The 18,353-nt window shown below is 37.3% G+C and overlaps 1 protein-coding gene across 1 annotated transcript in view; it reads right to left on the bottom strand.

Annotated features, from left to right (window-relative positions):
- Positions 1–18,353, bottom strand: part of DYM (dymeclin) — a gene marked incomplete in the record, with an annotated part of 2,754,049 nt that overhangs the window by 2,458,658 nt on the left and 277,038 nt on the right. Inside the window, 1 exon segment of the mRNA XM_044081708.1 lies at positions 3,453–3,505. Within this exon segment, the coding sequence (XP_043937643.1) occupies positions 3,453–3,505 (53 nt within the window).

The following is an 18,353-nucleotide window of genomic DNA, read 5'->3' as shown; positions in this document are numbered from 1 at the left end:
AAGGACCAATTCTTAGAAGGCCAATGCCTACTAAATCTGGGAGGCTATACTTGCAGGACATCTTTAACAGTTTGCATAGATTTAGCTTTTTCCTACATCTTTTAAGTACTACTTCTGCTTTGTTGCCAAACAGGCGGGTCTTGGTTTAAGGGAGCACCCAGTAATTTAGCTTTAATTTAGCCAAGCATGCCTTATAAGTACAGTGACAGCAGCCCTGCAAGAGGTCTCTAATGAATCAAAACCACATTGCAAAGTATGTTTGCCCACTTGTTCAGCAGAATGCATGAAATCCTGTAATTCTTTATTTTCAGCACAGTCAGGCATCAACATAATTTTCTGTTTAAGCAATCCAATAATATGCTGCAGATACTTCAACATATGAAACTGGCAGTTTAAGGCCCTAATGGCTGACGTTACAGAAGTGTATACCTTCTTACCCCATCATTTGTTTTTTAGGCATAGGGGCCTGACCACGCAGTCTGGGCGTCGGTTTTCTGGCCATGGATAGAGTTTTAGGCCTTGAAGAAGAAGATGGTGTCGGTTTAATATGCAAGTCAGTAGGCCTGAATACACCCTCAGAAGCCGGTGCCTGCACAGCGGCTCTGGACCCATCCAAGGTAGAGACATCTGCAGGTTCCACAGTCTAAGAAGCATCTCGCGTCATACCTGACTCCCAATGGGTCTCAGTAGAGGCCTGCAAATCTGAACTAATGGGTATCAGGAGCTGCGACAGCGTCTCACTGAGTACTGGTGAACTGGCAACAAGCTTAGGAGAAGCGTCGTCGGCAGCTATGGACCTATGCGGTCTGTCTGTCTTTATCTTTGCGTTTTTTCAGAATGTCAGTAGTCAGGTGGCTTACCAAAGCCATTTCTGGATAACTGAACCAAGTACCAAAATAATAGATGCGAAAATGAATCGACGACGAATAGTACGAGGTTTGAATAAGGCATAAAACTGACAGTGAGGTACGTCGTGGTCTGGGCCTAGGCAAGGAATGCAGTATAAATGAAAATCTTTATGAGGTATTTGCTTTCCACAAGAAATACAATTGTTAACTTTTACTGACATCGATTTAGAGCAAGAAAAAGGTTCTCCAACAGGGTACTTCGCTTAGTTGAAGACTTCGGATCTGAAACTCGAAAATGAAAATTTCAGGAGTCGGCCGACCTGCACTTGCGAACTGCTTCTGCTTTGAGCACTGCACGGCAAGAAAGACTGATGTAATGGCGTCGGCTGCATGCTTTATACCCCTGACGACCTGACATCATGGAAGATGAGACAGCAACCGACGAGGGCCCAAGACTTTGATAATCAGGCCGACTGACGGCTATCTGCAAGCAGATAACCCAAATGTGATGATTGCAACAGTGAAACACGAAGAACATCTGAGGTATCACTGCCAACATAGCAGCTTGCACCTGATGTGAACTTCTGCCAAGAAATTAGACTCCAAACAAACACTGATCACAAAAATTCCTTGTCTCTTGCTGCTTCCTGGTATAAGTAGTATGACTGGGTTCCCCTTGCTTGTTAATGTACCACACAACTGTCATGCTGTCCATCTTAACGTTTGTAACTCCCACTGACAGAAGTCCTGGAATGCTTGGACAGTTATTACTACTACTCTCATTTCCTTTTCTGTGATAAGAGCAAAAATATTCACTAATGCAACACAGTTGTTCAACTGTCGAAAACTGGAGCTATCCCAAAAATATTAACAGAACACTTTCCACTGTAAAAATAACACTCTCAAAACAGTAACATAACTTCACTAGCAGACGTCATTAATGTAAACAGTAAAAATCACAGTAATAATAAAAAGGAAAATTATTCAAATTCTGTTTATGTATGTATTTATTTTGTTATTTATAACAAGTCTTAAAAGGGGAAAGGCTACAGAAGGAAAAATATATCAGACAGTAATGCAGGAAGCATTAAGAATGGCCCAGCTCTAATGGCAACTCTGACAAGAAAAGTAAAGGAAATCTGTAATCAGCTGATAGAAATTTCAGTAAACACTGCAAACGCAAAGACAAAATAAGTCACGACTGTTCAATATACATATATCTTAAGAGCAGCCTGGGACAAGTTGGATGGTACCAGAGCACAAGCACTTTGTGCAGTAACAAAGACCTGGAAACAGAATAGTGTGCTGCATTATGGGGCAGAAGAAGGTATTAAGTAGTATGGGAAAATCTGGATTGCCTAGCTAAAGTAATGCCTGTGGCTTTAGTCCTGCAAGTTGCAGAGGACAGACCCATACTATTCAGATCACAAGACTAATTCATAAAAATATTTTGTGGGCAGAGGTTATGCCCATGTGTTGCCTTCAATTCCCTAACCTACTTCAGTTGGTTTGGCAGTGATAAGGGACTGCACAATGAACCTTCCTACCAGTTCAAACTGTGGACACCCCACCACTAACTACTATCATCATAGAGTTGATGTAGCTTTCAAGCTTTTCTCTTCATCTCCTAAAGGGTGGTTGGGCTATAGCACTGGTGTGCAACAATGCTTTCCACTGTACAACTTTCCCAGGCAATATAAAGACTGCTAGTGCTGGCCTTGGCTAGTGATCTGATGACCACAACAGCACTTAAAATCTGACACTTTAAGCATTAACTATTACAACTTTGTGATGGAAATGTTAGGAATAAAACAAGAACTGTGCAAATAGCAGAAAATAAATGGGTATAACAGAGGCTGTAATCATTCTGTTTACCCAGTGTATGGCACATTTGTTAGCCTGAGGCAAGTAGGTTCCTTAGTGCAAGAATTAGAAAACATTCTGAAAGATGCCAAGCTGGGGATTATCAGTAGTAGAAATCCCAGACATTACCCACCACAGAAAGCCTGCGAAACTAAATCTACTATTATCAGTGATGCACCATTTGATAGTTTACCTTCACTATTTAATCATACAAATACTTTTACAAGGAAATGTAGAAAGCACAGAGACTATGTTACACAGTCAAAATGGTAGCCTCTAGCAAAATGGTAATATTTGAGGGTACGAAATCTGCTCTAAACAATTGGGAAGTTGCACATATTAACAAGCAAAACACAGCCTCCATCCATGCTAAAGGCATCACAAAGGTAAGGCAGGTAAAAATGCAAAAAGTAAACCTTTCCAAGATAGTCAGTGGTATCGTATATAGCCTCGACACAAAAGTGGTATGCAGAAGAGGCTGAAAAGGATGGGTGGGCATTAAAAACACAAGACCAGAACTCAAGATAAAGTCAGAAAACAAAAAACACAATTAACATATATCATAGCTTCACAGAAAATGCAAGAATAAGCAATCTAATGCATAATCCTGTATGTCGAGATTTTCAGCAACTGATACAGATGGCTAGAAAACATTAGCTGTCATTTTAAATGATCAAGTAATGGAAATGCCACCCCCCCCCCCAAAAAAAAACACCTTGAAGTAGATAGTATATGGCATACTTAGTGCTTTGCAGATGGAGATGGTTGCCTCCTCCAATAGTCTGGAATCTGCACTGGAAAAGGAAAGGAAAACAGTTTGAGCATTTCAACACAGACAAAACAACAAATCAAATCACCGATGATCTGCAACATGTTCCAACTGTCCATATTATTGGGAGCATTTTACACAGCAATTTATAAAAGTTCTACCATAAAGGTAAACAGGAAGAATCTCTACCTATACCTGTGAAAAGTCAAATAGCTATAATAAAGAAATGTACATTCTGAAGTATAATCATTGCTCCACTATCATTGAAAAGAAATAAAGGTAAAAGTAACCAAAGAAATGATGGGTACAAAGAACTTTCTAGTTCATTATTACACCATGCAAATGAGAAAATTAATACACTACACAAAATACAATGACCTGAAAGAAAACATACAGATCCTAGCATGGCATGACTTGCAAATTCAGAATCGGTCACACTGTGTTGTTGTTACTCAAGAGTACACATGGTTTGTGCAGGATTAAATGGGGGGGGGGGTATCAAAAGTCAACAAACTGATGAAGGCTGAATTCTAATACATACAGAGGACTTGTGCGCAGAAATGCATGCAACTACTGTTACGTCAATGCATATGCAGCCAAAGGTGAACAAATTAGCTCAGAGTTGAGCACAAAAGGGCCAATCCTATCACCATTATAACCAATTATATCCTCTATCTATGTGAAAGAAGACGCATAAAAAAGCAGGGGAGTCTCACAGAACATCAAAGCAAATAGCTGGCAATAGATTGTGGGTAGCTTGCCTTGAATGAAGGCCATAAGTAGTAGTAGCTGAGGTGCCTCAGCATTAGGAGTGTGCATATACCTCCTCCTCCTCATCATCATCTCACCCTCCTGAAAATAATATCTGGCAAGTAGCAGTAACAGTAGCTCAACAGAACCTAATCTCAATAACAAAGGAATACAGAATGAATGCCACTAAGCAAGCACTGGAAACTCTAGGAGTAAGATTTTTTTTTTTTTTTTTTTTTTAATTTTTGAATTCTTAGGATTGGCACAATCTCTCCCCTACCGGCACACAAACCATTTGTTCCTCCATCAGGGTGGGAGCCTTTCTGCCTCATTTGTTCCCCAGTGGCAGTGAGAACTGGATATAGGGAATGAGAAAGTATGCAAATCCTGCAGACTATTCTATCCCAACTCATTCAGCAGCCTACGAGCTCCACTATACTAACCTCAAGACGTCATCAGAAAATCCTTGCATGCAAAACCTCTCAATCAATGCACCACTGACAATTAGGGTCAGCAGGACTCTTCATACTGCTAGTGATGCACTCACATTCTTGCAGATATTCCCAGTACAGTCAGCCAAGATGCCTACTTCTCCCCAGGATGGTGAGCTAGAGTTCGCCTCTGCTCCCCCACCCAGCACTTCCAGTGTCTATGCTGCTAACTGACGACAGGTCCTCTGGGGTGCAGTCAAGGTTTTATAAATGTAAGATTTTGCAGAATAAACAGAGGTCTAATGAAGCCAATAAAAACAGACTCTGTAAATGTTCTTAGCATATGTGAGCATACAACTTGGCAAAATACTATATATATATATATATATATATATATATATATATATATATATATATATATAGTTAGTACTTTCTAATATTAAATGACAGGATTTTGACATGACTTACGAATCACAAATGACTGACACGCACTCTTGTCAAACACTAAAACAGTACAAGACGCCAACTTACCCCACTGCAAGAAACATTGTAAAGCTTGTTCCATTTGGTGAGTTGATGAAACAGGTTGATATTTGTTTTTTTTTTTTTTTTTTTACTCAAATGTTTTATTTGATTTTCCAATAACAATTTAGAAAACAGAATAATTTACAATTTAAATGACAAATAATCATAAACTATGTACAAAATTTACAGAGGCCTCAAACAGAAAAGATGGGAATAGCAAATAATATAAACAAATAAAATGGTTATACAATATTCAATAGTTCTTGCTTCTAGACTGATTAATTAGATGGAGTCGTATCTGGATTCGTTGTCCTAATAATGGATAAAACCTTCTTCCAAGGATTATTAGTCCATTTTCTAGGAAAAATTCATAGTTCTTTTACTTTATTTCCATTGATGCTACTTCATCCAGTACAGTCATGAAGTCTTCAACAGTTGGAATGGAGGGTGACATCCATCTTCTTGTGATGCATTTTTTGGCTACTGCCAAAATTGTCCAAAGAAGATATTTATTTTTGTTATTCAGTGTAACAGAATCATTTATATTCAAAATAATAAAGATTCTGATAATATAAATGAATCATTAAAGATAGCTTGAAGGAAATTTCCAATGTCTTCCCAAAATATTTTATGAGAGAACATTTATAAAAGATATTAGATTAATCAGCCTTACATTTTAGAGAGCATCTCCAACACGTTACCTCCTTAGAAAGATTAAATTTAGCAATTCTATTAGGAGTGTAGAATGCTCTATGCAAAAATTTCCAGGAAAATATTCTCCATACTTGTAAATTAGAAGTTAATTTAATGTAGTGTAGGAGATTAGTTATATTTTCAGAGGTTAAGGATAATGTATAATCCCTGGTAATAAAGTCCCAAAATGTCTGATTAGGAATAGTTTTGAGATTACATTTTTCCACCTAAGTTCTCCATGCAGCATTCCATATATAAGAATTATAAATTTAGGTGCAGACATAAAGGGAGAGTTCTTTATTGTTCTGTATAGATCTTGAGTAAATGGAAGTATACTGTTAAGAGTTAACCAATCTGATTCTTATAAATTAAACGTTTCAATTACATTTTTTGCATCAAGAGTAACTAAGTTCATTATACAATGATGCCAGCATGTAATTTTCACTTCCCAGTTACTAAGAATATCTGCACTGAAAAGTTTTTTTTTGTAATTTTAAAGGGGTATAGTAGTTGTAACCATAGTTTAATATCAATATTGTTAACAAAACATCTAAAAGTATTGTAAGTATAATTTATATAATTTAGATTTGTGAGTTTAATAACATTATATTGTAGATTGACACAAGGTGCATACCAAAATGTATTGCTCAGATCATTTCGCTGTAAATTTTTTATTAATTTATTTTCATTTAGACTAATGGTTGCATGTAGGGATTTCCATGCTGAAGACATTTTGGATCAATCCAATTTAATATTGCTCTGAGATTAGAAGCTTTAATGTAGAATTCTAAGTCAGGAAAATTTATTCCTGCCAGTTCCCATGGTCTAATATGGTTTGATATAGCTATTCTATTTTTCTTGGGTACCATAAGAATTTTAAAAGAATTCTATTTATTTCTCTTAACATATTTTTACTTGGTAAAATAGGAATAGATAAAGCAATGTACTTTGGTAACAAAATCATTTTAATTAGCTGTAACCTATCTTCAAAATTTAAATGTAATTTGTTCCACTTCTCTGTAAGAGTTTTACTATGTTCACTATGTTGTTATAATTCGTATTTAAAGTTAATTCTATATTTATCACACAGGAAAATCCCAAAATATTTTAAAGACTATACCAGTTTCCCAGCTATTCCACTCTTAGTAGATTTAGTGTTATCATTGTTTTTATTTAACAATATCTCATTGGATTTAAAATTACTGATTTTAATCCCTGAGATATCATAGAATGTTTTAACTAGTAATTCTAATTATTGTAAAGATTCTTCTGAGTTCATTAAAGTAAGTAAGATATCATCTGCAAATAACATTATTTTAGATTCAAATTGATTATATAAAACCTTTAATTTTGGGGTTAGAATGAATTCCCAAGGAAAAAGATTCTATTACTATTGCAAATAAGACTGGAGACATTGGACAATCTTGTTTGGTACCCCTAGTAATTTCAATAGATTCAGATGTAAATGGTCCTAATTTTACATAGGCTAAATTATAGTTACAAATATTTTTTTATAAAATTAATGAATTGGGTAGGGAATTTGTATGATTCAAGAATTTTAAAAAGAAAATTCCAGTTCAGGGAGTCAAAGACCTTCTCAATGTCAAGGGTGATTATAAGGGTTTCTTGATTACCCCTATTTAATATGTCTATGATGGTCAGAATTCTTTGAATGTTATGTTGAGTATGCCTATTATAAATAAATCTGGTTTGATCTTCAGTGATGAGATGTGTTAGTGATTTCTTGAATCTATTAACTAAAATGGACATTAAAATTTTATAATCATTATTAATCAAAGAGATTGATCTATATGAACTACATAAGTGAGAATCTTTATTTTCTTTTAGTATAGGAGTAATTAATGAATATCTCCATGAAGGTGGAATTGTGCCTTCTAAGTACGATTCATTTAAAGTTTCATGTAAAACTGATATAGCTGAGGATGGTAAAAGCTTATATATTTCATTAGTAATACTGTCTATGCCTGGTGATTTGTTATTTTTGCTTTCTTTAATCTTTTCATTAATTTCCTTTAGGGAAATTCATTTTTGCATTACATTAAGTTCTCTGGTAAGTTTTTTTAATTTAGAAAAGTGTAGATCATGATCTGAAATACTCTGTTGAAGATCTTTGTTTTTGTATTGTTCTGAAAAGTGATATTTAAAGGCATCTAGAATATCGCTTATGTCAGAAACTTTTTTTATTCCTACCTTCATGAGCTACACTTATAATACTATGTTCAATGGAGTGTCCTTTTACTCTCAATGCTAGATTGCGCACATATTTTGGAGAAACAGAATAAGAGTTTAATTTTAATTTTTCTAGGGTTAAATTAGTTTTGTGAGTTAAAATGTCATATTTTTTATTTAAAGATTAAATTTCTTCTTTCTTATTCAATAAAACTTTTGTATGATCATTGTTTATTAATACAATTTGTTTTTGTATGTTAGATAATTCAGACTCCCACTCTTATTTTGCCGTATAGATTGGCTTTTAAGGAATCCCATAGGATTACTACATTTACCTTACTAGTTAGGTTAGTGGCTAGAAAAAAAATATTTCTGAGTCTAGCCAATGTTTAAACTGCTTTAAATTTAGTAATATAAGCTGGAAATTTTTTAGTGAAGGACAGTTTCTTAAAATCCATTTGAAGATTAAAAACCAGTGCATTGTGATCAGATATAGGACACAGGGTTATTGTAAAGTATGATATTTTTGTTTTTAGCTCTTGAGATATAAAAATGTTATCAGTTCTAGTCTGGGTCTTATACCTAAAGTCACAGTGAGAAAATTCTAGTGGATTATCATTTTTGAGATAAAATAAATCATAACTGCAAATTATCGATCCATTTTTTAAGATATTTTCCTATAGAGGTAATACAAAATGTCTTTTATTAGAAGTTTCTGAATCACTTGGTAAACAGTTAAAGTCTCCTCCTAGAATCAAACTACCCTTAATGTTTTTAATGATAAGTTCTAAATGCTTTTTTATTCTTTTAACTCCAGTTCTAGGAAACCAATAGGCGTTCACTAATATCCAAATTCTGTTACTAAATTTTATTATTATAACTGATAGAAGACCCTCTAGCTTCATAACTGTAAATGATTTGGGGGGAGATGGTACTTTTTCTCCATAATGTTGTTTTTTTAGTGTATGAAGAACTGGATAATTTTAAGTATTCATCTGGATTCCAAATAAAGCTATCATTTGCTTTAAAATGAGTTTCTTGTAAAAAAAAAAACAAAACTACTTGTGCTTTATTTAATTTCAAATATTTTAGTACATTAAACCTTTTCCTTGGGTTGTTTAAACCATTAACATTCAAAGAAAGAAAAGTCAAATCCGTCTTATTTACTCACAGGTTAAAAGTGATAAAATTATATAATAGCAAGTGTTTGCAGTATTTAAGTCTTATAAACCCTTTTTGGAGAAGTTATATTTTGTTGACAAATTACCAATTCCCATTGAGTGATGTGTTTTGAATTTAGATTAAGGCCTGTAAAAGGAAAAAAAAACGTTTTTAAAAAAGTAATTAAATTTCAGTAAATCCTTTAACTGACATGGAATGAAATCCATTCCTAATCTGACAAAATAATAATATCCAGTCAGATTAATCTTTCCAAAGACTTGAACAAATTTACCCGACTTGAAGCTCCAGAACATGTATTCTATGGAAAATTCTGTAATTTTATTTGTATGAGAAAACAGCAATATATTGATTTAACAGAAGATTTTGATTTTAATAAGTGTATTTTAATTTTACTGGTAAAACATTGTTTGATTGAGAAAGAACCCATTCTCATTACCATAAGTATTCTTACCAAGTCAAGAATTTTATAACTTGACAGTGAATATGTATGAGAATATTTATCAAAAAAGTATTCAAACAATAATTATCTATTTAAGCATTTCTATTTGACTTGACAGAGAAATAAACTATTTGCATAAGTTAGGATAATAATTAAAATTAATAATTTAACATTTAAAACAGTTTATAGTAATAAAAAGTTTAAACATGCTGATGAATTAAGAATTACTTAAATGTATTTCACTCTTCACTAGACTAATATTAGTTACATGACTTGCAAAGAATAGGGAAAACTGTCAAGCCAATTCTAATTTGGAAGATTTAAGTAATTATGACTACTTATATAAAACCTTGTATTTCAGTTTCCTCTTCTTCATTTCTCTTTCCCCTTTTTTCCTCATCTTCCCTCTCACCCCTTTATTTTTTTCCCTCTTCCTTACTCTTCCTCAGATCTCTTTTACTGATGTGGAACAAATTTAACATTTGTCTTTAGGCAATTGTTATAACACTTCAAACACCTTAAGCAGTATTTGTAAATTCTTCTCAGTGCAACTCAATTGTTGACTCATTATTCCACATTCATTTTTTTTATGAAGTAACACAGTTTTGACAGCAATTCATTGCATTTTCTAATAATTACTATTTCATCAAGTACATCCATGGTAACAGAAATGAAGATGCGTCTTCATTACCAACCTTAGAGTTATAATGTTAAGATTAAATATAACAAAAACATTATACCTCTCTTATCATAAGGAGAAACTGCAAGGAAAAGTAAAATTCATACAGTTTTCCTTCCTGTGGCTGTAGTTCAACATTTAATTGCAGAGTGATTTTACTATTATATACTTTAAGGTATGTCACAAAAAAGGTGCAATAGGCTTTTTGCCGTTTTGCAGACCTAAGTTGTAGTTATGTCTTAAGTTTACTGCGGAGGGTAATGAAGAAGCATTCAGTGACAATATGGTCCTTACACAGCTGCAACCCAAAGCTATTCCCCATGCTATAGTAACAAGAATTTGATTTAGATCGCTAAAGGCATAAGCTAATATTTAGGGCCAGACCTATAATGAAGCACTCTGACTTTTCCTGACATAAGAATGGATATATCGTGTGTAGAGTGGTTGTTACTTTATGATTCAAGACATTTGTTTATGTGAGAGAGAGAAAAAAAAACCTCCTTTAAAGCAACTTCCTGCTAAATTTTATCATGACAACATGTCATTCATCTATATTATTTGGATTATATTATTCTGAGGTTTTGTTTGCTTCTAATAATCAAATGTTTGCAGTTGAAGATGATTGTAAAATCAGCTATTAATTGAATCCACTTTATGTACTCAAATTTTCATTAACTGAGCAATGCATCTATCATGGGCAAAGAAACATGGTATTAGTATGTGTGATTAATTATAAGGATATGGGGAACCCAACTATCCTTGTATCTATTTTAACCATTCTTTCAGATGCCTGCAAAGCTTCAATGGTCATGCAGTAAAGTCATAATTGATTAAGGTTGTTCTGCTTTAGGTTTTATGGAAACCTAATGTCAATTAAAGTTTTGCTCGGTGCCAACAAACTTTTGTGCATTAAGTCACTTAGACAAACATAATATATTCTGTTCAACTGCCCCACAAAAAAAAGAGAACTATAATATAAACTCATTTCAACTTTCAGTTTTGTAGCCATAACAAGTCTCATTTATTCAAATGTAACCTTTCAAATAAATAGCTACAAGTGCATATAAGTGGAATGAAAACATTTTCCTTTTCAAATCAATGCTTGAGCCTAATGCGCCATGAAAAGAATCCTTAAACTGTCATTTTAAAATGCTGAAGTTGATATTTGTGATGTCAACATCTGTGCAATTCAGCATTAAAGAATATAACCCTGTATGCGCTCACTCACACTCACACAAGTGTGTCTACATATATTTGCAAAGGGGATTGGTTACTTGTAGCGACCAGGAGTAACTCATCTGCATACTTTACCTTTCTAAATAAGATAGTCATGTTATGCCTAGTCATGGAATTAATGATAAAGGGGAAAAAGGGTTTTATATTTCAGGATTATGCTCTTAATAGGAAATATAATATAATTAGTAAGTTCCCCTAGTCATAAAAATTCCCAATAGCAAGACAAACACCAACAATTATGTAGCTGTGGAACCACCAATAAGTGCCTCGCCACTCGTAGTGTAAAAAGAGGTTTATTGTGGTAAAAAACCAACTAGATGCAGTTAAAAACAACAAATGTAAAAACCAGTTAAGAGCTTTCACCCAGTAGAGTTGGGCTTCATCAGAACTGAAATAGTAAAGGTTTGACTGGTATAAATTCATTAAGTCCAGGTGGGGTGGTGGCATCTAAGAATGAATTTATACCAGTCAAATCTTTACTATTATCATTTTGATAATATATGAATTAATCCCAGTTATTATTATTAGGGTAATTACATCACAATAAAATGATCACGTTTCCAGTAGCACTAGGTATAGTTTAAGACATAAGTTGAGTAGAAAAGAATACTTAATCAGTTAAAGATATCGTAGACATTTTTAAATTAATAATATCATTAATTTTAATATTTAGGGAACCGATAGGTAGTATGTATTTTTTTTTATGTAAAGGTTGTCATATGGAGGTTTTTATGAGATGACATTAGAAAAGTACATAGTACAATTATGGGAAGTTGATGTATTTAAATATTTGTATGGATTAATTATAGAGAATTGTATATTAATGTACAGGTATAGTTTATGTTATTTATAGATCAGTAGTTATAACAGCACAGTGCTGTTAATATAAATGCAGAACTGTTTCTTTAAATTATTTTTAATTTTTTGGCGCCAAAGAAGGCATTTAAGCCAGTATTTGGATATGGCATTCAGTTCTGATTAAGCCCAACTCTACTGGGTGAAAGCGCTTAACTGATTTTTACATTTGTTGTTTTTAAATGCATCTAGTTCGTTTTTTACCACAATAAACCTATTTTTACAATACGCGTGGCGAGGCACTTATTGGTGGTTCCACACCTACATAATTCTAGTCATAAAAACCCTAACTTTACATGCAATACACTAATCCTAAAACTATGATCCTAACCCTAAAACACTAAACCATATTTTAAAACTATATCCCTAATCTTCAAACACTACCCTTAATTCAGACCCCAAACTATAACCATAATCCTAAAACCTGATGGTGCCTTCACTGTATCTCTGTTTTTCAAGTGCACCTTATAGAACTAGTAGCATAAGTAGGATGCTTTACGCATCCTAAAAAGCAATTACACGAGTCGAGCAGAACAACCCTTGGTTTGCCACAAGCAAACAAAAGTCATGTACTCACTATAACAATATACCTGTGCCCATTTCATCTGATTCAAACAGTGGGTTATTGGATTCAACTCTGATCCGATGCTGGATGACTCGCAAGACTTCAGCTCAGCAAGCTCCACATCCTCTAACCACAACCCTCCACAGTACTAGAACTGCCTCAGATCTAGCTTGTCCTCTTCTCTACCCCCTAAACACTCGGATCTAGATTTCAAGGGAAAATGCTGAAAGGCCACAAAACAAAAGAAAGCAAGTTCTGCAGTCAATCATCCCTTAAATAAGCAGCTAGCCCAAAAAAGCCAGGGGCAAGTGGGGGTGAAGGTTGAAAAAGATGGAAACAGACAACATGGATCTATTTTTATGGTGAGTACATAACTTTTGTATCCAATGTTGTCTTTTCCATCTGGGTTCAACCTGTGGGACAGACTCCACAGCCATGTAATTCCCTGTGGAGGTCTCATGGAAGGATATTGTGCAATACAGTGGAACCAAACAAAACCCTGGACTTGGACTGGATATACAATTTGTAGTGTGACATGAAGATATGAAGCATAAATGGCAAGTCCCAGGATAGAAGACAGTCTTGCACTGGAAGACACATAAGGAAGTCCCTTTAAGAAAAGCTTTAGAAATCTTCAGAACAGCCAACGACATATCTCTAATGATGTGGAAAGTAGAACTAGTCACCAACTGCACTTTAATAGTAGAGTAGCTAGGTCCAGAGTTAAAAAAAAAAAAGGCTGCCAAAAAATCTATGAAAGCCCCCAGGGTAGCCGAAAAGAGGTCCAGACCCTGAAAGACAGCCCATAAGGAAAAAAGTGTTTCCCCTTACTGGCATACACCTTACGAGCAGATGACTTCTGGGAGGACATAAGGATGTGGACAACATGGCTTGGGATTTCTGGCCATCAAGGGAATTGTAGAAACCATGGCAGTTAACTTAAGGATTCAAAGTGTGGGCAGATCCAAGCCCGCAGGGTGAGAAATGAGATTTGGAGTGGAATACAGGACCCAAGGAGGGTACCTCAGTAGAGGCCAAAGGAAGGGAATCACACCTCGTGAGGCCAAAAGGGAGCAATGAGGATTAAAGCTGCTCTACAATGGGCCAGTTTCTGAAGAAACTTTATAATCAGTGGGGAAGGGCAGTAAGCATACAGAAGACCTGGGAGCCAAGCATACAGGACAGCATCCCGGGGTGCTGTCCCTAAACAAGAACTGAGGCATAATAGGTGCTGTACTTGGTGATGAATGGAGAAGTGAACAGGTCACAACATGGAGTGCCCCAGCACCAAAAATCAGTGTGGCAACCCTCGGATTCAGAGACCAGTTGTCAGGAAGAAAGTTCCTGCTCAAAGTGACTGCTAAGATGTTGGATTTCCCCAGGATGTCTACTGCAATCAGAAATCATTGAGATGAAATTGCCCACTACCAGACTCTCATGGCCTCCCAACAAAGAGGGTAAGGCTGGGTTTCCCCTGTTTGTTCAGATACCAGACTACGGACATGTCCGTCTGGATGGAAATCACACTCCTGGGGAGAACATCTTGAAAAGCCTGCAAAGAGAGGATGACCACTTTCATTTTTAAGGCACTTCTGTGAAGTCTGACCTCAGTTGCAGACCAGGTGTCCCCTGGACTGTCCTTTCTTTGAAATGCTCCCGCACCCCAGCAGAGAGTTGTCTGTCATGACCGTAGACTGAGGAGTAGGAAGAATAAATGGTCTTCTGTTGGGCAACAAAAGAGACTCCACACCAACTGATTTAATCCCAACACACTACAGTCAGGGAAATTGGAAAATCCATAAGATGTGTCAAACACGACCAATGAACCACCAGAGTCCAGTGCAGTGCTCTCATGTGATAACTGGCTAAGGGAACTAAACAAATGGCAGCCACCATGTGGCCCAAAAGTCTGAGGACAAGATATACTGGAGGCTTTTAGTAAACTAATAAAGAGCAAACCAGATTCCAAATGTTCGATAGTCTGGACTGTGGAAGCTTGGCAATCTGGGAGACTGTTTCCACATGGCATCCCATAAATTCCAAAGCCTGAACTGGGTGAAGACTGGACTTTTGGTAATTGACTGTGATCCTTATGGAACTGCAAAGCTAGAGTAAGGTGTTGCTGGCCCTAATTATGGATGCTCTTGTGGAGGTGGTTAAAAGCCAATCATCCAGGTAAGGAAAGACCTGGAACCACTCCAACCGGAGACAGGATGGCTACAACAGCCTAAAACAGCCATACACTTGGTGAACACACGGGGACGGTGGTGGAGACCAAATGGCAGTGCTCTTAACTGAGCATGATCAAACCCCCCCCCCCCCCAGATGTAAGTGAAAATGTCTCCTGGACCACCTTGCAAACTTTATATGATGGTAGGCATCCTTGACATCGCTCAAGCACATCCAGTCAACCTTCCACAATAGAGATAAGATGAACCACACTGTGACCATCTAAACTTGGTCTGCTTCACAAATTGATTCATCTTGCTCACATCCAAAACTGTTCCAAGATCTTTGTTCTTCTCTGGGACCAAAAAAGAACCTTGAGTAGACCCTGGATCCTCGCTTGTCTGGTGGACCTCTTGGATGACTCAACTTGCTGGCAGCTTTTGAATTTCAATGCCTGCTGCTCTTCTCTGATGGGGGTGAAACCTCTGTAAATTGTCTGATAGTTAGACAGGGGACTTCTGCTAATGGAATTGAGTAGCCTCTTGATATGACTGCTAACACCCAAACATCCAAAGTGATGGTCTTCCAAGCTTTCAGGTGCAGAGCCATTTCAATCCCCCAACTGTCTCCAGAGTAAGGCAGCTGAGTAACCCATCAGGGTTGCTATAAGGGCCTCCCAGAGAAACCTTCACAGAAGCCCTAATTCTGAGGACCATCCCTGACATGAGGGTGGTATCCATTGTGGTTATCACACCAACCCCACCTCCACTGTGGGGAGAATCCTCAGGAGGCGCTTCTTGAAAAGTCTGCTGAGATTTCCCGAATAAGAGATGTCCCACCTCCCACTTCGCTTCTGAGAAAAGGACCACTGAGGGGTAGCAAAATGAACTCCAATGGCAGACAGAGTCTTTCTTTCTTCCTCACTCCTGGTCAAAGTGTCAATCTCTGCTTGAGATGAAGGTTTAACAGTCAAGAAGAGAGACAAAGGATTCCTTAAAGCAGTCTGCAAAATCACACAGTCTCATCCAGGCAAAGCTATGCACAGCAATACTGGATCCAGTTTCCCACACTGTACCATCAGTTGCAATACAATGCAGAGGCATGGACACACTGGAACTAGACTGTAGGGTGAACAGTTGAGTTTCCAAAACCATTTGAGGTTCTGGAGACTGCTGTGTCTAGTGCTCTTAACACTTCTGACACAGTGTCCCGCTGAAGCCTGGTTAAGCAAGACAAATAATTTAACTCCCTCATAACAAAGGTGACTGAAGTGTACGTGAGCTTCCATAACCTGTCCAACACCTGAGACTCTATTCTGTGGAATAACCAAGGACCGATCCTCAGAAATCTCATTTTTTGGTGGTGTCCACCACCATGATAGCATCCAAGGGGGACCCATACTCTAGTGAAGCCAATCCTTGAGTGACGAGAATCTTGTCAGGCTTCTTGGGTATCAGTTCCACAGTATTAGATTCCCTCCACACCCTCCCAGACACTAACTCAATAAATATATCCAGAAGGGGAACCACACTGGAAGTGGATGGGTCCATCTGAAGCCATCCAAAAACACAGACACCTCCAGAGAAAGACCTTTAACAGTACAGACCCTATGCTATTGAAGGAGCTCCAAAATAGTATAAAAATAAATAAATAAAGCTCCAACAGATCAAAGGAAGCGTCTTTGCCTGGGGATATGGGGGACTCTTCTCCTTCCTCAAATTCAGTGTCATCTGTAACAAACTCGGGTGAGTGATGTCTTCCCAGAGTCTTCCTGCCCTGGAGAACCAGGAGCAGAAAATTAAGAGGCTGAGGGACTCTACTGGGAGGTAGTTTGGAGACCAACCAGAGCAGGCTGTCCAGGAACCAGATGAGGAGTAGTCACACGTACAGAAGTGGAAGGTGGTGGAGACAGCGATCAGGCTAGATCACTCCCACTCCTGACAGGAGACCATCCTCTTAATAATGACTACAGTAGTGAAGGCAGGCCATCCTGATCTCTCAGGCCCTGGGTTCTGAAGGCAACAAAAGGATGTGCCAGATTCCGGAGCTGTTCTGCCATGGCCCTCCACTGAGACCAAGGCCAAGCTATCAAAGGCAGAAGCCCAAAGTAGGACGGATGACCTGAAATGGGAGTCATCAAATCTGACCTGCAGACTCCTGCATTGATCTGTCGGACCCAGGGTTCATCATCTCAAGCACACCCGGGGTTCAGAAAGTCAAGGCCAGGATCAGAGTCAATATCGGTCATTCCATCAGCTTTGGCTGTAAAGAAAGGAAGGTGACTGGCTCTGAAGATCTCAGATCTGAAGTAACCCCTTAGACAAACTAGGACTTGCGATACAGATGGTCAAAGTAGGTGCCTCCCCACAGACCACAGCCAAAGAGAAATGACTCAGAGGAAGTAGAGCTGAAGGAGATGGCTCAAAGGCATAAGAGCTGAGGGAGACTGTCTCCAAGATATCTACCCCAAAACAGACTGGACACTAGGTGTCAGGTTGACAATGCAGCTAGGCCACCAGGGGATTCAAAGGTCTTAGGACTTTTGGATCTGGCTAGCCAGAAGTAGAAGCAGTAGCTGGAGCAGACCTCTTACATTCTGCCTTTGAAAGTTTCAGATCTTTTGAATGCTTGTGACCTGCCTTATCACCTTTACTGGAGGAAACAAAAGAAGAATTCGCCGAGAGAAGAAGACACTTGAAGATAAGCTTGGCCCTCCACCAACTGACCACCCAACAGCCGATTGTATCATATATTGCACGAGAGGACTTAGTGAGCTACCCAGAAACAATAAAACACAGCAGTCATGAGCATCCCAGGAGAGAAGCTTATGACCACAAGACACAATTTTTTAAAAATATTTCTCCATGGTACAAACCGCACACACAACCACTCCAAAGAGCAAGTCCCAAAAGGTGAGAAAAAACAGCTATTATCCTACCTAACAACAAACAGCTCAACACTAAAAACTACACAATAACACTATCCTAATACACTAGAAGCAACTAGGTAGAGAAGCAAAAACCCTGTCCAAAAACGAATACAGGAAGGAGCAAATGGCTGAGCTGCTGTTCAGAACAGCATCAAACTAGATCTGAGGCAATTCTAGTAATTTGGAGGGTTATGGGTAAAAGAGGCAGAGCTTAATGAGCTGATGTCTTG

The sequence above is a fragment of the Protopterus annectens genome, chromosome 1.part1, assembly GCF_019279795.1.
Source record: "Protopterus annectens isolate FY-2018-M chromosome 1.part1, PAN1.0, whole genome shotgun sequence".
In the NCBI taxonomy this organism is placed as follows: Eukaryota; Metazoa; Chordata; order Ceratodontiformes; family Protopteridae; genus Protopterus; species Protopterus annectens.
The sequence above is the reverse complement of the archived record's forward strand: the minus strand, read 5'-3'. Positions and strand labels throughout refer to the sequence as shown.